Source organism: Rhinolophus sinicus, chromosome 5 (genome assembly GCF_057876585.1).
Source record: "Rhinolophus sinicus isolate RSI-liver-muscle chromosome 5, RSI-T2T, whole genome shotgun sequence".
Lineage (NCBI taxonomy): Eukaryota > Metazoa > Chordata > Mammalia > Chiroptera > Rhinolophidae > Rhinolophus > Rhinolophus sinicus.
In genome coordinates this window covers 87,120,363-87,145,043 of record NC_142505.1, presented here as the reverse complement: position 1 = coordinate 87,145,043, position 24,681 = coordinate 87,120,363, and the positions used below count along the sequence as shown (strand labels likewise).

Sequence of the window (24,681 nt, the reverse complement as noted above, 5' to 3'; positions counted from 1 at the left end):
AGAACTACTGTTTTGTATTGTCTTATTCATAGATTTCTCCTATAGTATAATCTTACACCTCTGAACACTTGCAGAGAAAGGGAGCCCCTTTTAATCAGTGAAATGACCTGCTTCTGTTTCTGGTTAGTTCTAATTGCTTCAAAGTTGTTCTGTGTATGAGGGCAGTCTGTCCGTGTTTTATCCATTGCTCCCAGCCCGACACTCTGAAGCCGAACCTCAGATACTTACTTAGTGTGCTATGCATATGGCCCCACCATAACTACATGAAGATACCGGTAGCTCTCTCCTAACCGCTCCAGCCTCCTCGAAACTCCCTAAGATGCCCAATGACAGTTGTTTTCGACTGTAATGTGTATGAGAATCACCTGGAGTGCTTGTTAAAGACAAATTGCTGGGCTCCCCCCAGAGCTTCTAATTTAAGAGGGCTGGGCGGGGGCCTGCCTGTTTGCATTCCAGCAGTTTCCTCTGCTGGTGCTGCTCATCCAGGACAGCACTTTAAGAACCTCTGCCCTCCAAAACCAGAAGGAAGGCAGCCCACTTCCAGTTGAGGACGCTGAAGCACGTAGAAGCTTTGTAGACTTGACTATATCACCTTATCAGCCTGGATTTTAACGGGCCAGGAGCAGCCTCACACAAAGAAACTAGAGGGGTTCCTGGGGAGCGTGTAATGCACCTGTATGTTACCAAAGTTGAAGCATCACTACCTCCTGGATGGAGTCTGGATCTGAACCCCGTGTTTGTCACAGGAGCCAAGGGAGAACCCAAGACAGAGACTAGTGGCACAGTAATAATGAAGCATGAATTATCCAGATGAAAGCACCTATGGAACCAAAGGTATTAATATTATTATTTATACCTACTATACTTAATAAAATAGCCATGTGGGAGTGTTGAATAGTTCTAAGTGCTTAAAAGTTATTCTGTGGGACCCCAATCAATTCACATTTTAAAAAGAGGGTGTAGCTAGGAAGCATCGTTAGACTTTCTGTTCTAAGAACTAAGAATGCATTTTTGTGGACTATGTTGGTACACAGCAATGAAAAACTAGGGCTGGTTATAAAATTCCCAGGTGAGAAACATTAGGCTAGGCGAGAGCAGCCCCTGCTATGTAGATCTAGAGAAGTATATAGAATAAGGTAGTGGATCAGACAGATATATTAACGGCTTTGACAAAGAAAAGGGGTTGGGGGTCCAGAGACAAAGAAAGCGACAATATGGGCTTCTTACTTCGGGTATAATGAGGACTGAAAGGTCTTACTAAGTGGGCAATTTTGAATTAGAAAGCACATCTAGAAATCTCTATGTTGGAAAAACAGTAACTTCTAACCTGTATTAAATGTTTGGAAGCCCTTTTAGTATAACCCTTAAGTAGTCCCACCTGATTTGGATGAAGTCACATGATTTCTCCTAGCTTCTTAAAATTCATTTCTTGCAGCTGTGTGGTGAGCTGTTTATTTAGCTTTAGCCTACACATGTCGCTGCATTTTGGGACCCTGGAAAATAAAACTGAGTACAAAAGAACTGCATATTTTTATTTAAGAAAAAGAATCATCAGAGATTCTCCTTTGAGGTGGGGCTTGTAACAGGTAGATAAAAACTCGGAGACAGCTCAAAGACTAAGACGCTCAGAACAGAAGAGTTTCTTTTAAGAAAAGGAATGAGGAAAGAAGCATTTCCTAAGAGATATTAGATCATATGGAAATGAAACTTAAAAGGTGGTCAAAGACTTAAAGGAAAACAAAGACCAAATGTATATATTTATGTAAATACATGTGTATATGTTTATGAATATTCTCTGTCAGCCTATGGATAAGCATGAGTCAGACATTGGTATCCCAAAGGAACTATGCAATCTCAGCTTCACCCATATGTAGATTCCATACAGGTTATGTTTCTTAATGTGCTATATATACATACATACACATATACATACACACACACATACACACACATACATATACATATATATATATATATATATATATATATATATATATATATATATATATATGATATAAGAGAGCAGGGTTTGTTTTTAAAGAATACCTTGGGGTGTTTGTAATATGAGGTGGAGTTCAGCTCTTTCCTTGATATGGAAAATTTTATGTTTTTGTATCTGACCTATTTTTAAAAAGGGTTTATATCTGTTGTAATCCCAACATACTTTTCTTTCATTTCTACCAATCAAGGGACATTTTTCATGCATTTTAATGTGCTGTTGATTGGGAGTCTGAGTTTTATTTGATTTGCCCTCAGTGAGGCTACTTTAATGAGGGGAGACTAGGTAGACTTTGGATGGATTCCCCTGGAGCTTCTGACTTCTATCTCCTGTGCCCTCCGTGCCTCCTCCAAGAGGGAGGGAGAGGGTAAGGATTGAAGATTTTTGTTATTTGGTCGGTCGTGTGTTTCTCATCTATGTCATGTCGGACTCAAAATTTCCAAAACCACAAAAGTTGCAAGTGAGAAAGAGAATTTTAAGAGCTTGTTTGTGCAAAAGAATTAACAGGGACAAATGCCTGGTTTTCATCACGCCTCATCAAGTGCAAATGTTTCTGAAAAATCCCTTCAAAGTACAAAGGTGTCCTTTGCAAAACGCTAAGGGGTTGGTAACTATGTAAGCATCGGTGCATAGCTTCGTGAATAAGTGTGAGATATAAAATGAATTGAGTGTCTGTTACCATAATGTAAGTGTCACTTCAAGGCATTATTTTCACAAGTTACGCTACTTTCTCCAGAAATGGAATTCATTAGAATTTGGTTAAGATTGCCTTGAGTTTTCAACATGAGGTTAAGATTATTTAGTAGCAATGTAAAGTAGGGGGCCATGTATGACTATATCTGATTTCCCAAAAGTACTCCAGTGAGAAATAATACTTTAATATGTGGCAGCAGATTGGCATGAAAGGAGTCTGCCATCTATCCTTTTATTTATTGAGTATTTATTGGGCACTTACTATGTGCCTGCTGCTGTGCTCTGCACTGGGGTTGCAAAGGTGTAAAACATAGACCTGCTGTCTTTCCTTACGGACTCATGGCCTAGTGAGGGGCCCAGACAGGCCAGCAGGCAATTAGAATATGGTATGAGACATTCTGTGATGGGGTAAGTACAGGGGACTGTGAGATAATATCTGAGGGCTCCTGAAGGAGAGGGCTAAGCTGAGACCTGGATGAGGAAGATGATTCAGGTAAATGGGAGAGGAATGAAAGTGTTCCAGGTAGGCAGAATGGTATGGTCAGAAGATAATGGCTCAGTCCTACCTCTGTTATTTAGTAGATGGGTGACTTCAGGAAAAAGTCCATCTTGGAGATTTAATTTCCTTATCTTCCTGTGGAGGGGGACAGTGGTGGTGATGATAATGGTGGGGGCAGACATTGTGGCCATGGTGGGTGGTGGTGGTCTTGGAGGAAGAGAAAGAGCTAAACAATAGCAGTTAGTATTTACTGAGTATTAAGTATACTGAGCCCTTTCCATGCATTAATTACTATTAGAGTTTTACAATAACCTTATGAGGTAGGTACCATTATCTCTGTTTTACAGATGAGAAAAGCAAAGTTTAGAAAGGCTAAGTAACTTGCTCAAGGTCAACCCTGCTAGTAAGTAGAAAAGCCAGGATTTGAAAACAGAGGTTGATTGTAGAGCCTGTATTTTCCCACCATTACTATACCGTTAATAATCTGAAGTTTTCATAGGGCTGATAGAAAGATGAGTGGGATAGCTCATTTGAAAGAGCTTTATAAATTGTATGGCACTCTCTACTATCACTGCATGGAGAGCTGAGGCAAGAGACATGTGTTCAGTAGCTAGCCTAGAATAAAAGTAAAAATGGTTTCAGCGATGTATGGGCTGCCATTACTGGCCTTGTTAGCAACTCCTAATTCTGTGGCCTCAGCACGTCAGTAGTCAACAGTGGCATTCCCTGTTGCTTTTTTGAAGCAACAGAACATTAGATGAGATGGACCGTGGATTTGCTCCCACATGGCAATGGCTATGTTAGAAAGCCCTGAAACATTTTTGAGATCGTTAATCTCTGTTAATCACTCCTTGCCCTTCCATGATGGCTCAGCACAAAATGTAATGGAGGCTTGGCAATTATCCAATTCATTTAAAGAATCTTGGCTTTTAATAGGGATAATTCAAAGCTCCAAATGGACTGTTTAAAATTCTGGACTACCCACTTGACCTGTACATACCTATCTTCTCTATCCCGCCTCCACTTTTTTACCAAGTAAACTTGGTTCCTGTCACCTCGATATTTCTGACAGTCCCCAACATGCTTCTTCTATTTATCTGCACTATGGTCAGCCATTGTGTTGTGAATTTAGGACTGTCTTTGCTCGTATCACAGAAGCAGGCTTGTGTTGCTGGTCAGTGAATTAGCAGTCATCGAGAATGATTGAGAATGTTGGGCGAGAGGCAGTTGCACACTCTTTGGGCACCGAGAGCACATCGCCACTACAGCGGGAATGGCAGGTTCGACAATAGGGAGATCAACAGTGAACTAAAATAATGAATTCTTCTGCATCATAGTTCAATTCTAGAGGTGAATTGTTAGTTTAAGTCCCGCTTGAGGCCTGATAAGTGGGGAGGTGGGGGAGGATTCTCTTTGCAAGCTTGATTAGCTAGTGTGAAAGGCAAGACTGTGTAATTCAGATGTACTAGTGAAATGCAAACAGTTTCATGTATTAATGGTCACTGATGACCTATACTCAAGCTATGATTTGTTAGGATAAAAACAAAGATATACTTCGTGTATTTGTTCAGGAATGTAAACAGAAGAATGTATCCATCTGCTGATTGTTCTCCATTGGAGATGCTAAGCTGGAGCTTTTGTCTTGAGCTGTGGCACCTTGGGGCTGCCATTGTCAGTTCCTGAGATGCTCCCAGCTTCCTGACCAAACCCTCCTAAATCTCTGGTCTTCATCAGAAAGCAATGAAGAGGATACTGTTCTTGGTGCCCTGTTCGCTGTGGCTTTTCCTCTTGATAAGCAAACCACTTCGATTTTAATTTTTCTCTTTCCACTCCACTCCTATGCTTCAACTGGCTAATTTTCATGAAGTATCGTCATTCATTCATCAAATATTTAACATAATTATTGGGGGCCAGTTGTGCTCCAAACAGTGTTCTAGGCCTTAAGATTTCTAAGGGGTATCAAGTGAGTCTTGACTTAATCTTTAATAAATTGACACTCTCTCCTCGGATGTCTTTAAGATGTTCAGTACCGCTAAGTACTCCTTGCATTACTTATCCCTAAAACCAAATGAAAAATCTCTTGGCATGAAACAGATGCTCTATTGAGATATGCATCTAGGGACCAAGTCACTTTGATCCTTTGGGGTACACCAAAACTGGCAATAGAGATTTTGAGGGATTATAGTAACTCCTGAGGAAAGCTATACCTGTGTGTCGCCTAGTCTTTAAGGAAGTGAATACATTTAAATCGCTATGGGAGACCATGACATTAGAACATAAAATCCTTTCAGACTTCATCAAGTGAAAACACTGTGATCTATTTGGTACCACAGAGCAATAATGATACAGATTATCCTGATAGTTCCACTTAAGTTCATGCTGAAATGATGAGCATGATCTCGCTCACCTAGAACATGGTTTCTTTCCTTCTCTGCACTAATCAAACATTTCTGAAATTCACTGGTCTGAAATGGCTAACAATCTGTGTTAGCTGTCTCCTCCACTTGATGGTAAGTGCCTCGTGTCTCGAGCATGTATCCCAGGGCCCAACATAGTTCCTGGCATGTAATAAATATGCCCAGTAAATATTTGTTGAATGAAATCCAGGCACAATGATGAGAGCTTGGAATCCAATAGTAGCATTTGGGGATATTGTAAGATAAAGTAAAATTATTTGATAACAGTGACCTTAAGTATTCGGTCTAGTAGGTGATCACCACCATAGCTGACTTCTTCTAGGTAGGTTTTTTCATGTCCCCTTCCACATAATATCCATTTCAATGTGTTAATGACCCGTATGCTAAAAGAGACTTCCTGTTTCTTTGGAAAGTGCTAATGCCTAGCACTGATAGTTCTTATACTCATCACAAGGCTGACCAATCAAATTTCTGGTATGAAATGACATAGTCCTCAGAATCCAAAGCATTTTAATGTTCAGAAAAGCCTTGACAATAATATGGGTGGATGGTGTGGTCATTTTTCTTCATTTAGTCAATAGCTATATATTGGGTGCTTGCTGTGTGCCAGGCATGGGGTTAGGTGCCAGGAATGGAGTAACAAGGCCCTCTGGGAAAATACTATTCATCAGAGAATAACAAAGATTAAGTACAATTGTAACTGTGACAAACACTGGAAAGGAAGAGTTTGTGGTGCTGTCGGGACTATGCAATGAGAGGATTGGACCTGGACAGGGTAAGCTTCCCTGGTGAAGGGGTGATGGGGCTAAATCATGACGCCGTTGTAGGAGGAAATGGGAAGTTGACCCAGGCAGAGAGATGGGCCCAGTATGTACCAGGAGCCTATAGTGGTAGCAGTAGAGAGAGTGTGTGTGGAGAGAAGTAAAAGGTGACCCGTGTGGCTTGAGTTCCCATGGCATGGGCATTAGACAGAAGCCACATCTTGCAGAGCCTTGAGGGTATATGAGGCCTTTATTGCTTTTTATCCTAGGAGTAAAGGAAAACTGTTAAAATGTTCAAATGTGGGGGAGATGGGAGCAGCGACCAAATTTGTTTTCCAAAAAGATTATTCTGGCTGCAGTGTAAAGAACAGACTGGGAACAATCCAGAATAGATTTAAGGAGACCAGTGATTTGTTCGTAGGAAACTGACACAGAGTTGACATAACATATACCCCTGTGAGGCAATTCCTATATAAAGCACGTACCCTTCCAAGAGATTCAAGATGAGCTCCTCTGTGGTATAATAGAGACCTCTTCAAATTTCCTCTGTGTCATGCACACACACTTACCGTGACATAAATTAGCATCATTAATGCACAGTGTCACGTTCAGCCCGGTTCCCCTTCCAGTCGATGCGTCACTTTACCACCTTTCCCTTTGTGCTTTACCCTTTGCCTTCAAAGGCTGCTCTCAGGCCTTATTTTTCTTCCCAGAAACGTGAGATTGGTTTTTCTGCTGTGCTATTAGAGTGATCCCCCACTTAGAGTCTAATCTGCCACGGCTTTGTGCCTGTTTGTCAGAAACTGCGAGAATATATTAAGACATTGTACAGGGTGGAAGCTCTATTTTGACAATGATTATGCCTATTATCTATTTTAATAAATGTAAATTGCTGTGGAGAAACAAACCATTCGATGCCACTTGAATCCTTTTCAGGGAAGCCTGGATCCTTTTTGCGTGGCTTAGATGTATTACTGTCATTTTCCCTTCACAGAATTGAATAAACACGGTTAAATCAGACCTTTGTTAGGGCACCCTCTTGTACTGTTGCCCTAATAAACTGTTGTGATTTTAGTCTTTGAGATCCATATTTGGTAACATTTGCAAATTTATCTGTAGTCCCTTCCAGAATTTAAATTCTTGGGTAAGCTTAACATGTGCATTATATGTGCCAAGCACTATATGTGGGATACAGCAGTGAATGAAGCACTGATACTGCCTTTTAGAAGTTTACAGTCGTTTCTGACTATTTGAGTGGTGATTTATAGGTAAGCAAGAGCGTGAGGTTAGAATGATCCATGTGGTGATGAATTAGAGTAGGAGACATCAGTAAGAACTCATGCTTAATGTTGTAGAGACACATGATTACATATAACAATATCTATAAGTATGTGTCTATGCATACACATATTTTTTTAGCTTTACACTTGCTGGAGAAATCTTTTAAAAACAAGTCATCAACATTGCTGTTTTAATAGATGCACATGGGAAACAAACTTGAGTGTACACACTCAAATTGCTTATTTCTTTTACTAAATAAGTATCTGCCAAGTGCCCACTATATGGTAGTTGAACACCTGACTATATCAGCATTGGCTGTGGCCTACACACCGGAGTTGTCATCGTGAGCTGACTCCACACAGTGCCTATCCTCATAGAGCTTACAAGTTTGTGGAGGCGATATGTGAAAACAAAACAAAAGCTAGTAAATGAAATAATCCTAAATGATGCTGGGATGTAAACAGATGAGAGGCTGAGATATTGCATAACCATAGTGGAATGGCTTTGGATAATCTCAGTTGAGTTGACATAAACTGAGAGACAAAGGATGAAAATGAGAATTGTGGAAAGAATAGATTAAATAGAGGAAATAGCATGTACAAGAGCCCTGAGGTTTGTGCCATGTTGAAGACATCAAAAGAAAATGAGTATGGCTGAAGGTTGGTAAACGTAAGAGAGAGTGGCATGGGATGCGTCTGTAGAGGTGGCAGAGGTCAGAGCTCATGGGACTTTGTAAGCCATAGTAAGGATTCAGAATAATATTCTAAGTTGTCTGAAATCTAAAGGGCTTTAGGGCAAGGGACTTGTTGAGTATGAATGTTGTCCTAACCTCAGATCATTGCGTAGGCTAAAGGTAAAAATTCAGTCAAGTGAAAGATGGAAGAAAGTGTACTCTGCCCATCTCACAAGTTATTAATGAAAGAAAGATGGAGTAAGGTATGTGCAAGTTCTGTGAAGACTTTGTCATGAGCGATAGATGCAAAATGTTGAAACGAAGTGGGGGTGCGAAACCCAGCTGGCTTTGTTAAGCTCTTGTTTGTAATGGAATTGGCATGTTTTCAGTGTCCAGGGTGCTTTGTGAATAGCATCTGAAATTTGCTTCCAAAAATTAAGTTACATAGGATGGAGCTAGGCATGCAGGCCTTCTGCCCTGCCTGTGGTTTCTGGATTTCCGGATAAGCGGTTGGCTATTGCTGAAATGAGGACTCAAAGATGAAATGTGACACCTTGCTGGGGGTCCTGCATGTATAGAGAAGGAGCAAAGATCCATGGAGGCTAGGAAACTTCAAAGATAACCTTTTATCTGTCTGGCAGTTTGGAAAATTTTGATGTATGTTTGAAATCGTTATTTCGTGGTCATGATAACTCTGTCAAAAAGGTGAAACAAGCAGTACCACCTCCAAATTATAGAATGTGGCCAAAATGGGCAATGAGATTATATCTTCTAACCTGTACCTTTTTCTCTTGTGTGAGAACACCAGTGACTTTTCTGATCCTAGTCCAATCTCTTACAGTGCCCATTTGGGAATGTATAAAATAGGACCTGAATTCATTGGAAATACTTTGAAACCTAACTAATTTGAAACCTAAACTCCTGTAGTCTATTACTGCTGGGGGAAGAGAGGGCGGGGCAGTTTCATAATTTCCCTTATTGATAAAGCAAATTGATTGGAAGACCCAAAGTAACTTGGGTTTATGTACTTTTCCTAATATAGTACTCAGTAGACTACCAAGTGTCATTAGATAGCTAATAAAAATGATGGAATCAAGACCCAAGTTGGTCATTCATAGAATCTGACACCTGGATAATTTTTAAACATTAGGGCAGGAAAAAAAAATCTGCATTAAAATTATTTTAATCTAATTGACTAATTGAGAGTCTAGGAGCCAAACCTTACAAAAGTTAGTACTCGATTATTACTAGCAGATAACAAACACCGAAATATTTTTTTCAACTGTGTCTTTTTTTTCTTTGAGTTACTGTTGGAATGTAGCCATTTGGAAATGATGTAAATAGAAAGTTAACCCTAGTCGATTTCAAATACACATTCTTGAACTTTTGGAGGCCTCATAAAGCCCTTGGAAAATTTGATGAAAGCTAAGGCTATTCCCCACAGTGGGGAAAAGTGCTAAGAAAGCCATAAACATTCAAGGGGCCATACAATTTCAGAGCGATCATAGTTTGCCACGAAGTTCATCCCTCAATGTCTGATCAAGCATTTCTAATCTAAAAGACTGAAGCAAGTGAACAGATGTGCAGAACATAACCGAGGCGTGAATGTGCAGTGCTTTAAGGGAAGGATATTGTATCCCATGCCGAGTGTTGTTGGTCTGGCTCCAGAAAGATGTGCCTGGAGAATAGGGATGGAGCCCTGTCTCAGAGGACTCACTTCTGAAGCTTGTCTGCTCCAGATAGGTCAAGAATTTTAAAAGCTTTCTAACCTCAGTCCTCTTCCCTAAACTGACTTGATTCCATTTCTGGCTAGTAGGAGGGGCTGCACCAGCTAGCTGCCTGTGATTATGTCTTGCCCATAGGAAAGTTTGGGGGATTCTCACAATGAAGAAAATGCAGAGTGCATTTAACCTGGGCTTTTCTTCTTCCTTTTCTTTCTTTCTCTCTTTCTCTCTTTCTTTCCCTCCCTCCCTCCCTCCCTCCCTCCCTCCCTCCCTCCCTCCCTCCCTCCCTCTCTCCCTCTCTTTCTTTCTTTCAGCAGACTCAGTTGGATGCTACAATGATATCTAAACCATTACCTTTTACCCAGGAGTAGTTAAATGCTGCCTTTTAGATAAATGGGAACACAGCTAGAGTTTGTACTAGTGAGTAATTGAGGAGTTGAGGGAGGATTTTATATGCATTAAGAAAGAGCTGGCATTCTTACAGCTACCTAATACTTTGAGTTTTGGCGCATTTAACCTCTGTGTGCAGGGAGAAGAGAAGCCCTTCAATAGTCCTCGCTAGCCTTCAGAGGCGTCTTCGACTATGCCATCTCTTCTGAATCCCTGTATTAGAAACTTTCCTTCATAATTTAATACTTATACAATAGTGTATTGACCACTATTGTTTAATGCATGTTTGTCTTGTTTCTTCTCCTGGTTGTGGCCTCTCTGAGGGCAGACATTACATCTTCCCCAGTAGAGAGTAAGTTCCCCAGATCAGGGACACATTTGTTTCATTACTAATCCCATCACAGTGTCTCACACATTACAGGCAATCAATAGACAATTTTAAATGAGCAGTTGTAATACTTCAGTATCATGTATCACTCTGATATTTATGCCACATACTCATATACCATGCCTACTGGTAGTTGACAAGAAAAGCAATTTATATTTCCGTTGCATAAAACCTTGTTGGAGTCAAAGTAGGACTATTTAAAATGGTGGTATCTGAGACGGCATTTTAGTATCTGCTTGTCAGTGTTGGTGGACCACCCAAAAAATCTTGGGGTATTTGGGAAATGTCTAGATGTATGGAGCCGTCTATTGGTTTTATTTTTAGTTATGTACTAAAGCTGTACTTTTAAATCACAAGGTAACTCAAAGGAGAAATTATTTGGTTATTCTAAAGACAAAAGAAACTAAGATTCATGAAAAACGACTATGTGCAAGGCACTGAGCTTTATCGTTTTACATAGGTTATCTCATTTATTTTAAGAGCCCTGCAAATATTAATGTATATTTTTCTTTTAGATATAAAAATAGATTCAGGGAGGTGACTAACTTATTAGCATAAGCTCTGTGCGGGCAAAGTGCCTGGCACTGAGGAGTTATTCAATTAAATACTTGTTGAATTCAGTTTTTCCAAGGGCACTCAATCAGGCAGCAATTGATCAAAGCTAAGTTTGAACCTGAAGCTGTTGGTACTTGAAACCCATCCTCTTTCCACTCCCACCTCTCCTCTAAATAGAAATCCCCATACAGAAAAACAGTAACATTATCAGCTTTTCATTTTAGCTCTTTGCTCTTTGAGTTCAGGCTACACAAGACTCAAGTTTTCAACATTTGGCCCCAAACATCATTTTCCTCTGTCTGTGCTGTTTGCCCAGAGATGATGCTAAAGATAAACTTGACTTCCTGGCAACGGCTCAGAACAATTGTGCTAGAACACGTTCTTCCTGATACTCTAAGGAAGCAAGAATAAACATTTGGAAAGAAAGGTGAATAAAGTTGCAGAAACGATGACACTATTTGCATTTTATTCTCTTTCTTCTCCCCCCTGACCCCCTTCCCGCTGCCGGTGTTGGGGGCTAGTTAGTGGCTGGCCAAACACAGGGAAGAACTCAGCAAATTGGAATTTTATATCATGTTTTATCGCTCTGGTTTGCAGACTTTTTTTTACAAAGTATAGTTGGCATAGAATATTATATTACGCTGTGATCGCTGCACTGTCTAGTACAAACAAAACAAATACAGACTCATAGAAACAGAATGAACTCATGCAGACTTAGTTTTAATGGAATCCTGGCTCTCCACGTTGCTCATGACTGTGTAGCAATGGTCAGCAGATTTAATCATTCTTTTCCTTAAGCTGTAGTAAAAATGAGAAAATACTAAATTTTATAGGGACAAGCTCTAGTTTCTATACTTCCCAGCTGACACAGATACATGAATTTTAATTTCGTCAGAAATTGCATCTACATTTTAGGACTCGATTTGAATCTGTGCTTTTTAGGGGATACTGCAGAAGTAATATTTGCTTTTCTGCCCCCCCCCCCCCCCCGACATCAAAGAGATGAAGCGTGTGATATCTGTCTGAAGGGGAGAGTATTGTGTAGACCGTGATTAGAGCCGGCTCCTAACTAATTAGAAGTTATGGAGGAGGGAAACTGGAGATCTATGTGTGGACAGTCTTCGGCTGTTCAACCTGTCAGAGCGGAAGGGACAGTCTTGGGAGACGGTCTTTTCACAGGGAGGATAAATATCCATTTTCCAAAAATGTTGATGAAGGTCGAATGAGGAAGATTTGGCTAAACCTCTAAATGCTTCCTCTGACAGTTTCTCTGATTCTTACGTCCCAAAATGTCCTTTGTCTTTGGAAACTAGTAATGTGTTTTGGTTTCTTGTTTCTAGGAAACCATATCAAGAGAGACAGAATGGGGATCCAAGGGAAATTATAGAAGGAATTGTTTAAGATTTGTTAAACAATCTGGTTAGTTATAAGTATGTTATTATCACACACACACACACTCACACTCACTCTCCCTCTCTGTGGGGATAGGACTCACTCTGAGGGCAGACTCTTCACATACCCTGGGCCCTGTTCCCACATCCACCTTAGCTCGAGGCCATGGCTCACCGTTGTGTCTAGTCTCCCCTTATCCCTCCCTCTGTGTGTTCTCCTTCCTGTTGTCTGTTGCCCTCCTCCCTCCCTCCTAGGTCTGTGATCTTGGGAAATCATTATCTATGCTTTAGCTTCCTCTCCTATAAAACAGATGTTAGTGGCTCCTCACGAGTTGATTATAAGTGTTAGAGAAGAGTGTCTGCAAAGCACCAGCACGGGGTCTGGCAAGTGGTGGGTGGCTATTTTTATTTTTCTTGCATATATTTATTCAACAGGTAAAGACTATGAGACCAGTATGGGTGTCTGCTGGGCTCATTTTTAGGGATACGAACACAGCACCTTCTCACCAGGGGCTCATAAAATACTGAGAAAGACATTTTACTGCAGGATAGGGCATGGTGTTATGGAGCAAACATGCCCCAGATATCAATATACACCAGACTTCAAAGACTTAGTCCAAAAAAAGAAAATGTAAAATGATATTTTGGATATATTGGGTTCAATAAAATATAAAATAAAAGATTTTCTTACTTTTTAATGTGGCTACTAGAAAATTGTAAATTATGTATGTGGCTCACATTTTATTTCTACTGGACAGTCCTGTCCTTGTACTTCACTGAGACACTTGATAGACACATCGTTTTCCCATCCCCTACATGACTTTCTAACATATTATATTTATCATATGGATTTTATTTGCTTCTAAATTATAAACTCCTCCAGGAACCATTTACCATTATTATTGATGCTATTTGTTGTCACTGTACCTAATACTAAGTTTTCAATACATATTTATTGGATGGATGGATGGATGGATGGATGGATGGATGGATAGCTGGCTGGCTGGCTGGCTGGCTGGCTGAATGGACAGGAGCTGTAGTCTGAGGCCTTGTGAACATCAGAGGAACATGGTCTCCTGATATCTTTGATGCAGAAGCAAGCTAAATGACTGAAAATTATCAAAAAGTCAGTTTCACCAATTAGATAATAAAGATCTAACCAGAGGCTAATGAAAATGTCCTAATACTACATCTGTGTCTGCAGCTATCTCTGTGACCTTTGGCCATGACTTGTCTCTACAAGGAACAGTTCTCCGAGTTCCACAAATGTTTGTGTTTTGCAAAAGACAGAGATCTGTCACTCCTTAGGCAAAACCACAGACCCTTCCAGGTGTCTGCCTCCCTGAAAAGAGTCCAAAAAATGGGAGAGCAGCCATCTCTAAAGGATTCATCTCAGGAAAGAAAGGCAGACAGCACTTTTCTCGTTGTTGAACAGGGTCAACTCAACTTTACAAAACATAAGTAGAGTCCAGTTAGCTGGAATTTGGAAGTGTCCTCTCTCATTCTGACTCAACACCTTAAACAAAGGAAGTCAGAAAATAAATGCAATTCTTGCCATGGATCCTGATACTATAATCGTGACAAAATGCTCATGTATAAGATACTTGCCAGTGCATCACTACCATATTGTTATGGATGGGCCTCTCTTATCACATTAGCCAGAGACATTTCCCTGTGAAAAGCCTTGGGTCACAGCTGAAGTATACATTGTAAGTGCTTTCACAGGAGTTTATACTCCAAGTGGGTGGGGAGGTGAATTAGATTTTTTTCATCCATTCAAAAATTTAGCAAGTGGTATATCGACTGCGGTGGGTCTGTTGGCAGATATGAATGGGCAGGGAGTAGTGGGCAGAGTTACTTGTAGACCTAATAGTGAATTCTCAGTCACAATTTGGCAAAATAATGAAATAATGATAATAATAGTTCTCGAGTGTTTACGATGGGTTAAACATATTGAGTATTACATATGAAGGGTTGCATTTATACATCACAAACAACCCAGAGAGTTTCCTGTTCTGATTATCACCTTCTTACCCAGGCTTAGGAAGGTGTTGTAACTTCCCTAAGGTCACACAGCTTCCAATTGGTGGTGTTGGGATTCCCACCTAGATCGTTAGGCTATAATTAACGTAATATATAGGATATCTTTGATGTTGAATTAGCAGCATCTGTTTTTCTTACAATAAAGCAGTTTCTGGTTAACACCATTAAGAGAAGGGGATTTTCTGTCAGCCTAACTCACAAATGATGGGTCCTCTACTGGTTATCTGGTTAAGCTGGCGAAGGAGCATGGGTGGTAGACGATGTGTGAGACTTGCACCGGGACGTGGGTCTGCCCAGGCTTTGCCAGCCTGCCACCTTTCTGGACCTCTTTTTCTCCATCTATCAACTAGGAGGGCTGGAAGAAGCTGAATTTTAAGGTTTTGTGCGGTGTTCTAATTCTCTAAGTCTTGGAGACTCAAGGAAAAGGAGGATTGTGAAGCAGTAGTCATTCTGCCCCAGGCTCAGAGTGGACAGTTGACAAAGCAAAGATGAACGTTTTTAGAAGTCAACCTATCTCGTGAGGGTGGGGCCCAGGCACGGCCATCTGCTCAATGCTGCCTCATGCAATGGTAGCCTGGGAAATCAGCCTCTGAGATGCCAGTTGGACTTGGCTGCATTTTACACTTTTCTGTGTTTCTTGACGTGTTCTTGAAGGAGCATTTTGTTCTCTTCTTGCCAGATATAATATATGAAAAAATAATATACTAAATTGAATTGTTCTTAGTCATTAAATATTTTTCTGCTAGAGTGTAGTAACTACAAATGGGCAAATTGAGATCTTTTATCCTGATTTCTGAAGTCCCATTTTGGAGCATAGTAGACTAAAGAGTTTGGCCTTTCTGAAAAATCATAAAGTTTCACGACTTTTCATGTGGGAAAAAAACAGTATTACTCATAGCGCCAATTAGCGGCCTGAGCATCACTAGTGAATAAAACCTGAATAATAAGGATGGTAGGTGAGTTGACACACGTGAAATATTTATAACTAAACCAAAATGAAAATGGTTCGAAATAATTCAATTCACTAAGAAAGGCATGTAAAACAGTGGTTAAGACGTTTGGCTCTTGATGCAGATAGACTAATTCTAAATTCTAGCTCTGTCACTAATTAGTTAAAACCTTAGTCCAACCACCCATCCTAACAAAATGTCAGTGTCCTCATCCATATGAAATATGAATAATAATAATGGGACTTATCTCCATAGAGTTATTATGAGAACGAAATGGATTATGTATGTAAAACACCTAAGACCTTGCCTAGTTCCTCGCATGCCCTCAGTAAATGTTAGCTATTTCTATTATTAGAAGACAAGTAATTTACCATGTATAAAAAGTAGCCTTTTAAAAATTCTAGGTACCATAAATTACATATTCTCATTAGACAATGGATGAATGTAACCGGAGAGAAAGTAAGAGAATTTCACCCGGGCTATTTTAAAGCCACATTAGCTAAAACCCTGGGATATATATATGTAGAAATGGCAGTCGCTTCTTAATCTTAAAAAGGTAAACTGATTGATGCAATGAGTCATCTCTAATTTCCCTGCGGTATTTGGTTCTTTGCACATCGACTATTGATTGTTAGGAGACAAGGGGCTCGATATTAATAAATGTTTGATGTCAGCTGTACTGCTATGGAGAGGAAGTGGCGGGGGAAGAGAGAGAGAGGACGTGAGAAAGAGACAGACAGACAGACACAGCTTTCCTGACAGAGACTCCGTGATTCATCTCATTACTTCTCATTCACCAGAGCTTAAGATGAACATGCCTGGGAGAACGGACATACTGTTTCAACATGTCGTTCCCACAGTAAGTGAGGTTCCAGCTTCCACAACCACTGAATGCCCTGAAGTTAGATACTGCCTTGTCACACCGAAGGCAAAGTCCAGGTGGAAAATGCCCTGTTTACGCATACATTGCCAGTGTTCAAACAGGCTAGGGGAATTTGGTACAGAGAGGTTCTGTTTGAAGGCAGCCTAGGAACTTGGTTTACTGAGATCCTTGCATGGACTCGCGCTGTGACTAGCAAAAGGCTTAAAGATGACAATGAAATTATTAGCTAGTTAGGAAACATTCCACGAGAGGAAAAGGAGCCCCGCAACATCTCCCTGCTACTTAGGAATGTAGATGAAAATCCCTCTCTAGAACGTGCACACTCAAAGCCCCACGTGCTAGACGTATAAGGTGTTTGATGATGAGCTTGATACATTGGCAGTGAAAGCATTTTCAAGTGGTGAACTAATGTGGAAATTTCAGAAATGATACTGCTGGAAATGAAGATACAAAAGCAGCCTGGGAAGTATCTGCTGGAAGTATCTGGAGATGGTTTAAGTAGTTGGCGCTCAGGTATTAACAGAAGTACAACAGTGAGCATGGATGTGCCTTTCTGATCTAGTTCGCAAAGAGCATGCGATGCAATCACTCAATGGCTTCCTGAAATGATCGTATGGTAGCAAGTCGCCTGATGACCTTGGAGACAATCAATATTAAAGCTGATATACATAAGATACCATCGGTTAATTAGAATGTGTGATATTATACACGTAGCCCGGCTAACCAAGCGGGAAGAAGAGTCAACTAAAGATGTTTGTTAAGGTTCAGGCACTGTGATTGTCGCATTTAAGTGTCACATGAAGCTTATCGAGTGGGTGTGATTATGATGATGAAATCGTAATAGCTAATTTCCATACAGGAGTTAGCCTGTCAGATAGTGTGTTAAGCGTATGCCACATAAATTACCTACTGTACTTCTCACGTCCCTATAAGGTAGATATGATTAGCTCCATTTTACAGATGAGTTACCAGAGGAATATTGATCAAAGTCTCCCAGCCAGGATTCAACCCAGATCTTTCTTTTAGAAGCACTATGCGTACAGTCATAATAAAAATAAAATATAAAGAAATTTTTTTAAAGGAAGAACAAGAAATATCTGTGGAGTATTGATTGACTATACTAGGCACTGGACTATATGGTTTGCATAAAATATATAATCCTCACAATCCTGCTGTATCTATTTTAATGATGAGACAATAGAGGCTCATTAAATTAAGAACTGGCCCAGTTTTATGCAACTGGTAAGATGCAGACAGACTTTGAGCTCAATGCAGTATGACTGTAGAACCTAAACTATTAACTAATTTGCCTGTAATCAAAAGAGATTAGAGTAATTTCAGGACTGCCTATTTTTAATTTTAAAAAGAAAGAGAGCTTCTCTGTAAAGTAAGGATAGTTCATGAATAAATGATGGTTCATGGGATATACCTTTGTTTCTTTGGATCGTTTAAGACGTCCCAGCTTCCTTACCCATCTGTTTGAACCTGTCACTTTGCCTCTTTTGTATGGGTTGGTTTTGTTTGTTTTATTTTCAGGACAGTTTCTATGGTATCTCCATGAAATAAATTCGTAGTTACTTAACACACCAACCCCCAGTTTGCCTGGAATTTCTTTAAAGTGTGAAAGCAGAGAGTTTCCTTAGCAGCCCTTGTGTCTTAGCCAAGGCTGTACCTCTCACCTTCAGCTGTGCTTAGCTTCATGAAAGCAATGTGATTCTACTCATGTTGCAGACCAGACAAGAAGATATGCTGATGTCTTGTCCTTTTTTCAGTGGTATTCTCGTTTCATACAAGCATTCCCATTACTATGTCTATGCTAAAGAAATCATAAAACCCACATTTTGTGTAACTTACAAAGCCCCCACCACCAAAATATAATTTAGCCATTCAGTTTTGTGATGAATCCCATATTAAAAAATAGTTTTCCCTTTATCCACCTGACAGGTTATTATAAATTTTTTAAAAAACAAAGGAAAGATTGGTGTTTTTAAAACTTGCCCCAAAAGAATCATGACATTAAGTGTGGTAGCTGTGTCACTCTTGCTTGCAGTGTATTTTTCCTACTCTCATTAGAATAAAGATGAACTATATCATATTAAATCACATTAGACAGGCTGTTTTTTTTTTCCTTTTTTTTCCTATACAGAAGTGTCTAATGTGTTAATCAGTTTATTTGTTGTCCCCTTTTCTCTGTTAGGGAAAACATGTATGATTCAGAAGACTGTCCAGTATCAAAGTTTCTTTTTTTCCTTGAATAACTGCCAAATTGTCTTACTCCTGATTTTCAGTATCAAGATTGCATTTTACTAAATCAGGGATACTAACCCATCTGGATGTTTTTATCTTTGTAACCTTTGTAAGGAGTTATTTGAACAACAGAAACAGGGATAAATCACCTCTGACGTAGAACCAGACCTGAGAATTCCAAAGGGAAAAAAAATTTTCCTCAGAGAGTTTGGCTTGCAATAAAACAGGATTGTCATGTTTTCAGTGTTGTCTGTTTTGTGTTGAGAAAAAAAAAAAAAGATCATCTTTTTTGCCCGTACAGTCACCCTCTGGTATTATCTCCATCTGGCTGTCTCTCCAGCCGTGGGCCTCTTTAGCTCTAAGTGTGTACCAGCAGCTATTAATAGCCAAATTCTACAACAGTCTGCTGTCACAGATGGAATCTGAGCTTCAGAAGACTAAAACCATAAAAACTCATTACGAAGAAAGCAGTACATCCTTTGGCACTTAATGCAGTTAAGCTATCTATAAATAAGGAACATTTTTAGAGCAATAAATCAGCCCCTGATTCTAGTTTGTGGATCTTACTGATTGATTTGGTCCTTGATACATTAGGTTCTCCTGTGTGATATTGTGTGGATCTCTGTAGTAGTAATCCAAACACTATATGTCAGATTGCAAGAGAATGTCCTGTTTTAGGACAAAAAAAAAACAAAAAAACAATACTTGAGAGTATAATAGAAAATTCCCTCACAACAAAGAAAAAGGAAAAACTTTGAAATACAGAATTGCATCATGAATCATAGGATCCATGAAGATATGCATGTACATTCAGGAGAGGGTTGATCCTTACTTAACTCCTTGCACTGTGTCCATTGCAGGGGCCAGGACACCCACCATGAAAGAAAGTATCTTTGACTATTACATTCTCTCTCTCTCTCTCTCCCTCCCTCCCTCCCTCCCTCCCTCCCTCCCTCCCTCCCTCCCTCCCTCCAAATAGTATATCCATGGAAACTCCCAATTCTTTTTCCCCTAAGCAAGGCAGAGATTGCTCCCTCTCAGAGAATTGTCTTTGTACGTATTTCTATTTAAGAGTGTAGAAAGAAGATGGAAAAGGGGATTAAAGTCTATTTCTGGACTCTCTTTCTCTATGATCTCCTTGCTGCCCCAGTATTTACCAAGAGAATTAAAGGATTTATTAAATCAGATTAACTGCTTGCATCATCTGTTCTACACTCAGTAATATCAGCGATGCAGTGAGGCCAGGATAGTGAAAACCCAATGCTGTGCATGGAATTGATTCTTTATCGATATGTATTGTGTAAATGAAAGGGAGAGATTTCCTTTATTTTCTCATTATATTAGAATGTAGGTTCTATGAGGGCAGGGCCACACTGATTTTATTCATGTCTCTTACCCCAGCATCTATTACAGTAAATATTATTGAATATGTAAATATAGGGAGTTAAGTCATCTTGTGTGCTCTTTCAAAGGATTCACGTAAATTCCTTTTCAGCTCTGTGGTCTGTCTCTCTTATTCTATTGTATGTTTTTATGACCCATGCTACCTTTTTTTATACCTGGAAACAGAATTTCCAAACACAAGTCTCTTATTCTACTTTGAAAGTGAGTCTCATGTCAAATAAAACAAATTCATTTAGGCACATAATTTATCCACTTGAGCTAGATTTGAAATTTCTTACCAATAGCTGTTGGGATGGGAGTGGAGACATGGGCGTTCCATGTACAAGTGGGATAGTCTTCTGTGTCAATTCAGCTGGCTCATTTATTTATGCCTTCATTTATTCCAATTATATACATAAGCCCCTATGATGTGCTTGGCACAAAAGATACACTAGTAATTATAACAGAAAAAGTAATCCTGACTTTACAGGCCTAGTGGAATCCGTGAGAGGATGGGGAGAAAGCAGGCATTCAACAAGCAATTTCAATGAAATATAGCATGTGCCAACTTTAGTTCAAATAGTTATTGCGCACCTACTATAAGTCACTCTCCAATAAGGCTGAAGAAATAAGGTATAAATGTCTTAATAATTATATGTTATTAATAAATGAAATAGCTATGTGAGAAAATGAAGAGATATTCCAGGACAATCGGTGGCTTATTGAGAAATGTATGGTGGGGTCAGAAATTATATGAATACAGAGAAAGATTAAATCACTATGAGTTTGAGCCATCTGTGAATATTCATGGGGGAAAGGGAATATCAACTGGATCTTTAAGAATGGGAAGGATGTAAACAGAAGGAAAAGGAATTGCACAATAAATGCAATTTTAAAATAACATAATTGTTAAAGTTGCTGAGTTTTGAGTTCTAATAGACAAGCACAACACCTACCCAAATACATCTTACTTGAATCCCTTTATTCAAGGAAATAACTTCTAATTGGTTTAGGGATGCTGAATTGGTCATTTGTAAGTCAGTACACTTGTGACTCCAGTGTGTTCTCTTTCTGATTTGTTGCATCATGTAATCTGGGGGATTTACCTTAGGTCAGAATTTACAAGGCAAAGTTTACAGTAAATTTCCCTTTATCTCCCTGCTCCCAAAAGAACTTGTGTTCCTCATGGCTTCTAATGTGCTCAATAATGTGATCTCAAAAGTTCTTCAGTAGAAGAGACTCAAGAACTTCTGGTCAGTTTCTAAGTTAATCCACATCTAAAGGACACATTCAGATACAGGGGTCTGTGGACGTAATGATTATGAGAAGAAGCTCTGGATTCAGAATAAGCTGGCTTCAATTTTGGCTCTGCCACTGTTTTCCTTGGGCAGATTAGTTCATCACTCTCAAATCAGTTCCTTTACCTGCAAAATGAGAATGTTCAGGTTACATTAGATAATCTAGGTAATCTGCGTGCTGACTGGTACATTGTTTCAATGAGTGCCTAGAACTGGAAAGGAGATGATGAGCTTGGAGATGATTGAGAGTTTGGATCTTAGATTTGATTATTTAGTAGGGTCTGAATTTCACAATTTCCAACTTTCTCTGCCTTCTTGCAAGTCAATCTCTCCTTACATTCATAACCTAAGATTTCCTGGTCATGAGGTGGGTTCTTAATTTCTGTAGGCCTGGTCTGAATTGAAGGATACAAAGGAAAAAACTTTAATTGTGAATGCTGTACCAAGAATATCCTACTACATGTGATATAAAAAAAAACAATGTGATAAATGCTTTACAATTTTATAGCATGTTATCGTTTTCAAAGCACTTTGAAATATACCTTTCAATTTTACAGCATGTTACAGTTTTCAAAGCACTTTGAAATATACCTTTGCATTTGACCTTCCCCTAAAGTTAATGACTGGGTGGTAATCACTTCTTTTTACAGATAGGGAAACTGAGGCACAGAGAGTAACTTGACTCAACCAAGTTACCCAGCTAATAAGTGATGGGTCCTAAATTTGAATCCAAATAATCAAGCAAAAGCATTAATATTTCCACAATTCTTGAACGTCCAGTCTATTTGGAGAGAGATAACACAAAAATGCAAGCAAATGTAAATTAATACCTCAATCTGGTTATTAACATCTGAAAGTACAAAGAGTAAAATGAGAGACTTTATTGAGATAGAATAATCAAACCAAAGCTTTCTAGGAAATCGGAGTATTAGGAAATTCTATGTGTTTTTTTTCCCCAAATAAACATGGAAGTGTGGGTCACTGCACTCTGAGATCCCACGTCATTTCTGAATGTGTGTGTCCTGATGAACCAAAGAGGAGAGCTGCTTTTTCAGCACCACGGACAGCTCAGCAACTCTCTAAAGGGTTGTTCCATATACACAGCATGAACAAAGTCCTGTCTATTTGATAGCATCAGCTCTGTGAAGCCCAGGGGAGCTGACCTGACCTTGTAATGTTCCCTCAGTGAGGAACGTAAATTTAAAATAGCAGTGGAGTTGCATTAAATGCTTATACAGGAGGTTTCATTAGTGTCAATAAGTATGACACATTCTAAATTATTGATTTTTTTATTTTTCTCAATTTAGAACTAGGAGAAGCCCAATTAATTACTGTGAAGTACCTTCATACAGCTTTCTCTCTATCTCTGTTAAAGCCCCTTTCAATAATTACCACAGTCGAGTTTCATGAATTTACTTTTTTTACTGCACACCCCTCCTCCCCCAGTGCTTTCCTCCAAACGCAAATATTCAATATATGGCTAACCCTCCTCCCCCCGTGATGGTACAGACCAAATGGAAATCCATAGATGCTAATCCTGTAGCTATTGAAAAAGGGGCATTTAGGGAGTCAGAGAGCTGACTCATAAATTAGAAAGAGTAGAACACTGCTGCTATACAGGCAATTGTCAGCCTCATTGGCCTTAAGACTAAAGAGGTATCATCAGGAACATAAACTGAGGCAACTTAAGTTCTGGGCCCCAATGAGGACACCTTCCCTGTAATTTTTTCACGCCATTAATCTCTATCTAGTTTTTAAGTCTAGGGTGGGGGGATGAGACTGACTCTATGGTTTAAGCTTTTATAAGATAAATAATCTCACATTTCATAAGCCTTTTGATCTTTTTGCTCTTCAATAAATTATGCTGTTATCAGATATATATATTCAATCCAAATCTGCTTTCTGTAACTGCCTGTGGTACCCGATAAAAGGGAATTTGTTTAAAAATGAGGAAGAGGAAAATGGACTTCATTGGGAGAGAGCCTGGAGTTTGTGCATGAATCACTTTACATGTACATCAACCACTAGAGATCCAGGAGGGAAATGCATTACCAGCCCTAACCTTTCACAAGGTCCTTGCAAGGACCATTACAACATAAGTTTGATTGAGTCTTCCAACTTTGCTTTCTAAAATTAACCTGAAATGTGGTGGTAGGGACTTTTGTTCTGCTGGGTTTTACAGTCACTCTGCTAGATTACAGCTGGGCTGCTGTGTGCTCTTATTTTTTCACATTATTAGGAAGAAAATTCAGGAGGATAAGGAGAAGAGCTATCTCATCCTTTTGCTTCAGAAGAATGTGTATTTGGTGTAGCTAATTGAATTAGTTTCCAGAATTTTTAACTTGAAAGTAGATTAGGCACTGTAACATTAGAAACAAAATTTCCAAATAATTTTAAAGTTAATCCTAGAAATTAAACTACTTTAAAGATTCCTTCTTTCTCTCTTGATGCACACTTTACTCTTTAGGTGGTATATCCTCTAACTTAACTCTGGCAGCAGAGCAAGTCCACCATAAGCAGTGACGTGCAGGCTGTCAGATAAAATCTCTAGACTGAAACCAGAACAGAGGGCTGAGCGCCAAGCTGGGGAAGAAGCATGTGTGACCTCTTGGTTCAAATGGAGGGAGTGTCTCCAAACATTCCCCTTTGCCAAAAGACTCAGCTTTCCTTGGATATAAATAAAAACAAGAGTCCTTTGTTCTCAAAGATGTAAGAATCATGTTTAGTGTTGGCTCACTTCTTCCTACAATTTCTAATTTTGGGGACTGTATTGCTTTTGGTTTCAATGATATTCTATCAGTCTAGACTGCAAATGCATAGGATTTATCTTGGTGTTTTACTGCTGTTAAAAAAAAAGCTTATTTAGTCATCCTTTCAGAAAATGCTTTCTGAATGTGTATCAGGCACTGTTCTCTGTGCTAGAGATGGAGCAATGAGCAAGATCAATGTATTCTCATGGGAGAAAGCATCCAAAAAGCAAATAAGAATTTTACATGGTGATAACTGGTATGAAAATATTAGAGTTAAGTTAATGGTATAATAGAGAGTATGGGCAGTGGGGAACCAACATTAAATAGACAGGGAAGATCTTTACACTAAGATCTAA

At 39.3% G+C, this 24,681-nt stretch overlaps 1 protein-coding gene across 6 annotated transcripts in view; it reads left to right on the top strand.

Annotated features, from left to right (window-relative positions):
- The window catches only part of PPP2R2B (protein phosphatase 2 regulatory subunit Bbeta), a 394,552-nt gene that overhangs the window by 154,236 nt on the left and 215,635 nt on the right, over nucleotides 1–24,681 (top strand). The window contains exon 2 of one of the 6 annotated variants that reach the window (XM_074313730.2): nucleotides 747–834. The exons of the other annotated variants lie outside the window; for them this stretch is intronic. Within the exon in view, the coding sequence (XP_074169831.1) occupies nucleotides 798–834 (37 nt within the window). The 5' untranslated portion in view covers nucleotides 747–797. The remainder of the gene's footprint in view (nucleotides 1–746; nucleotides 835–24,681) is intronic. 6 annotated transcript variants of the gene reach the window in all.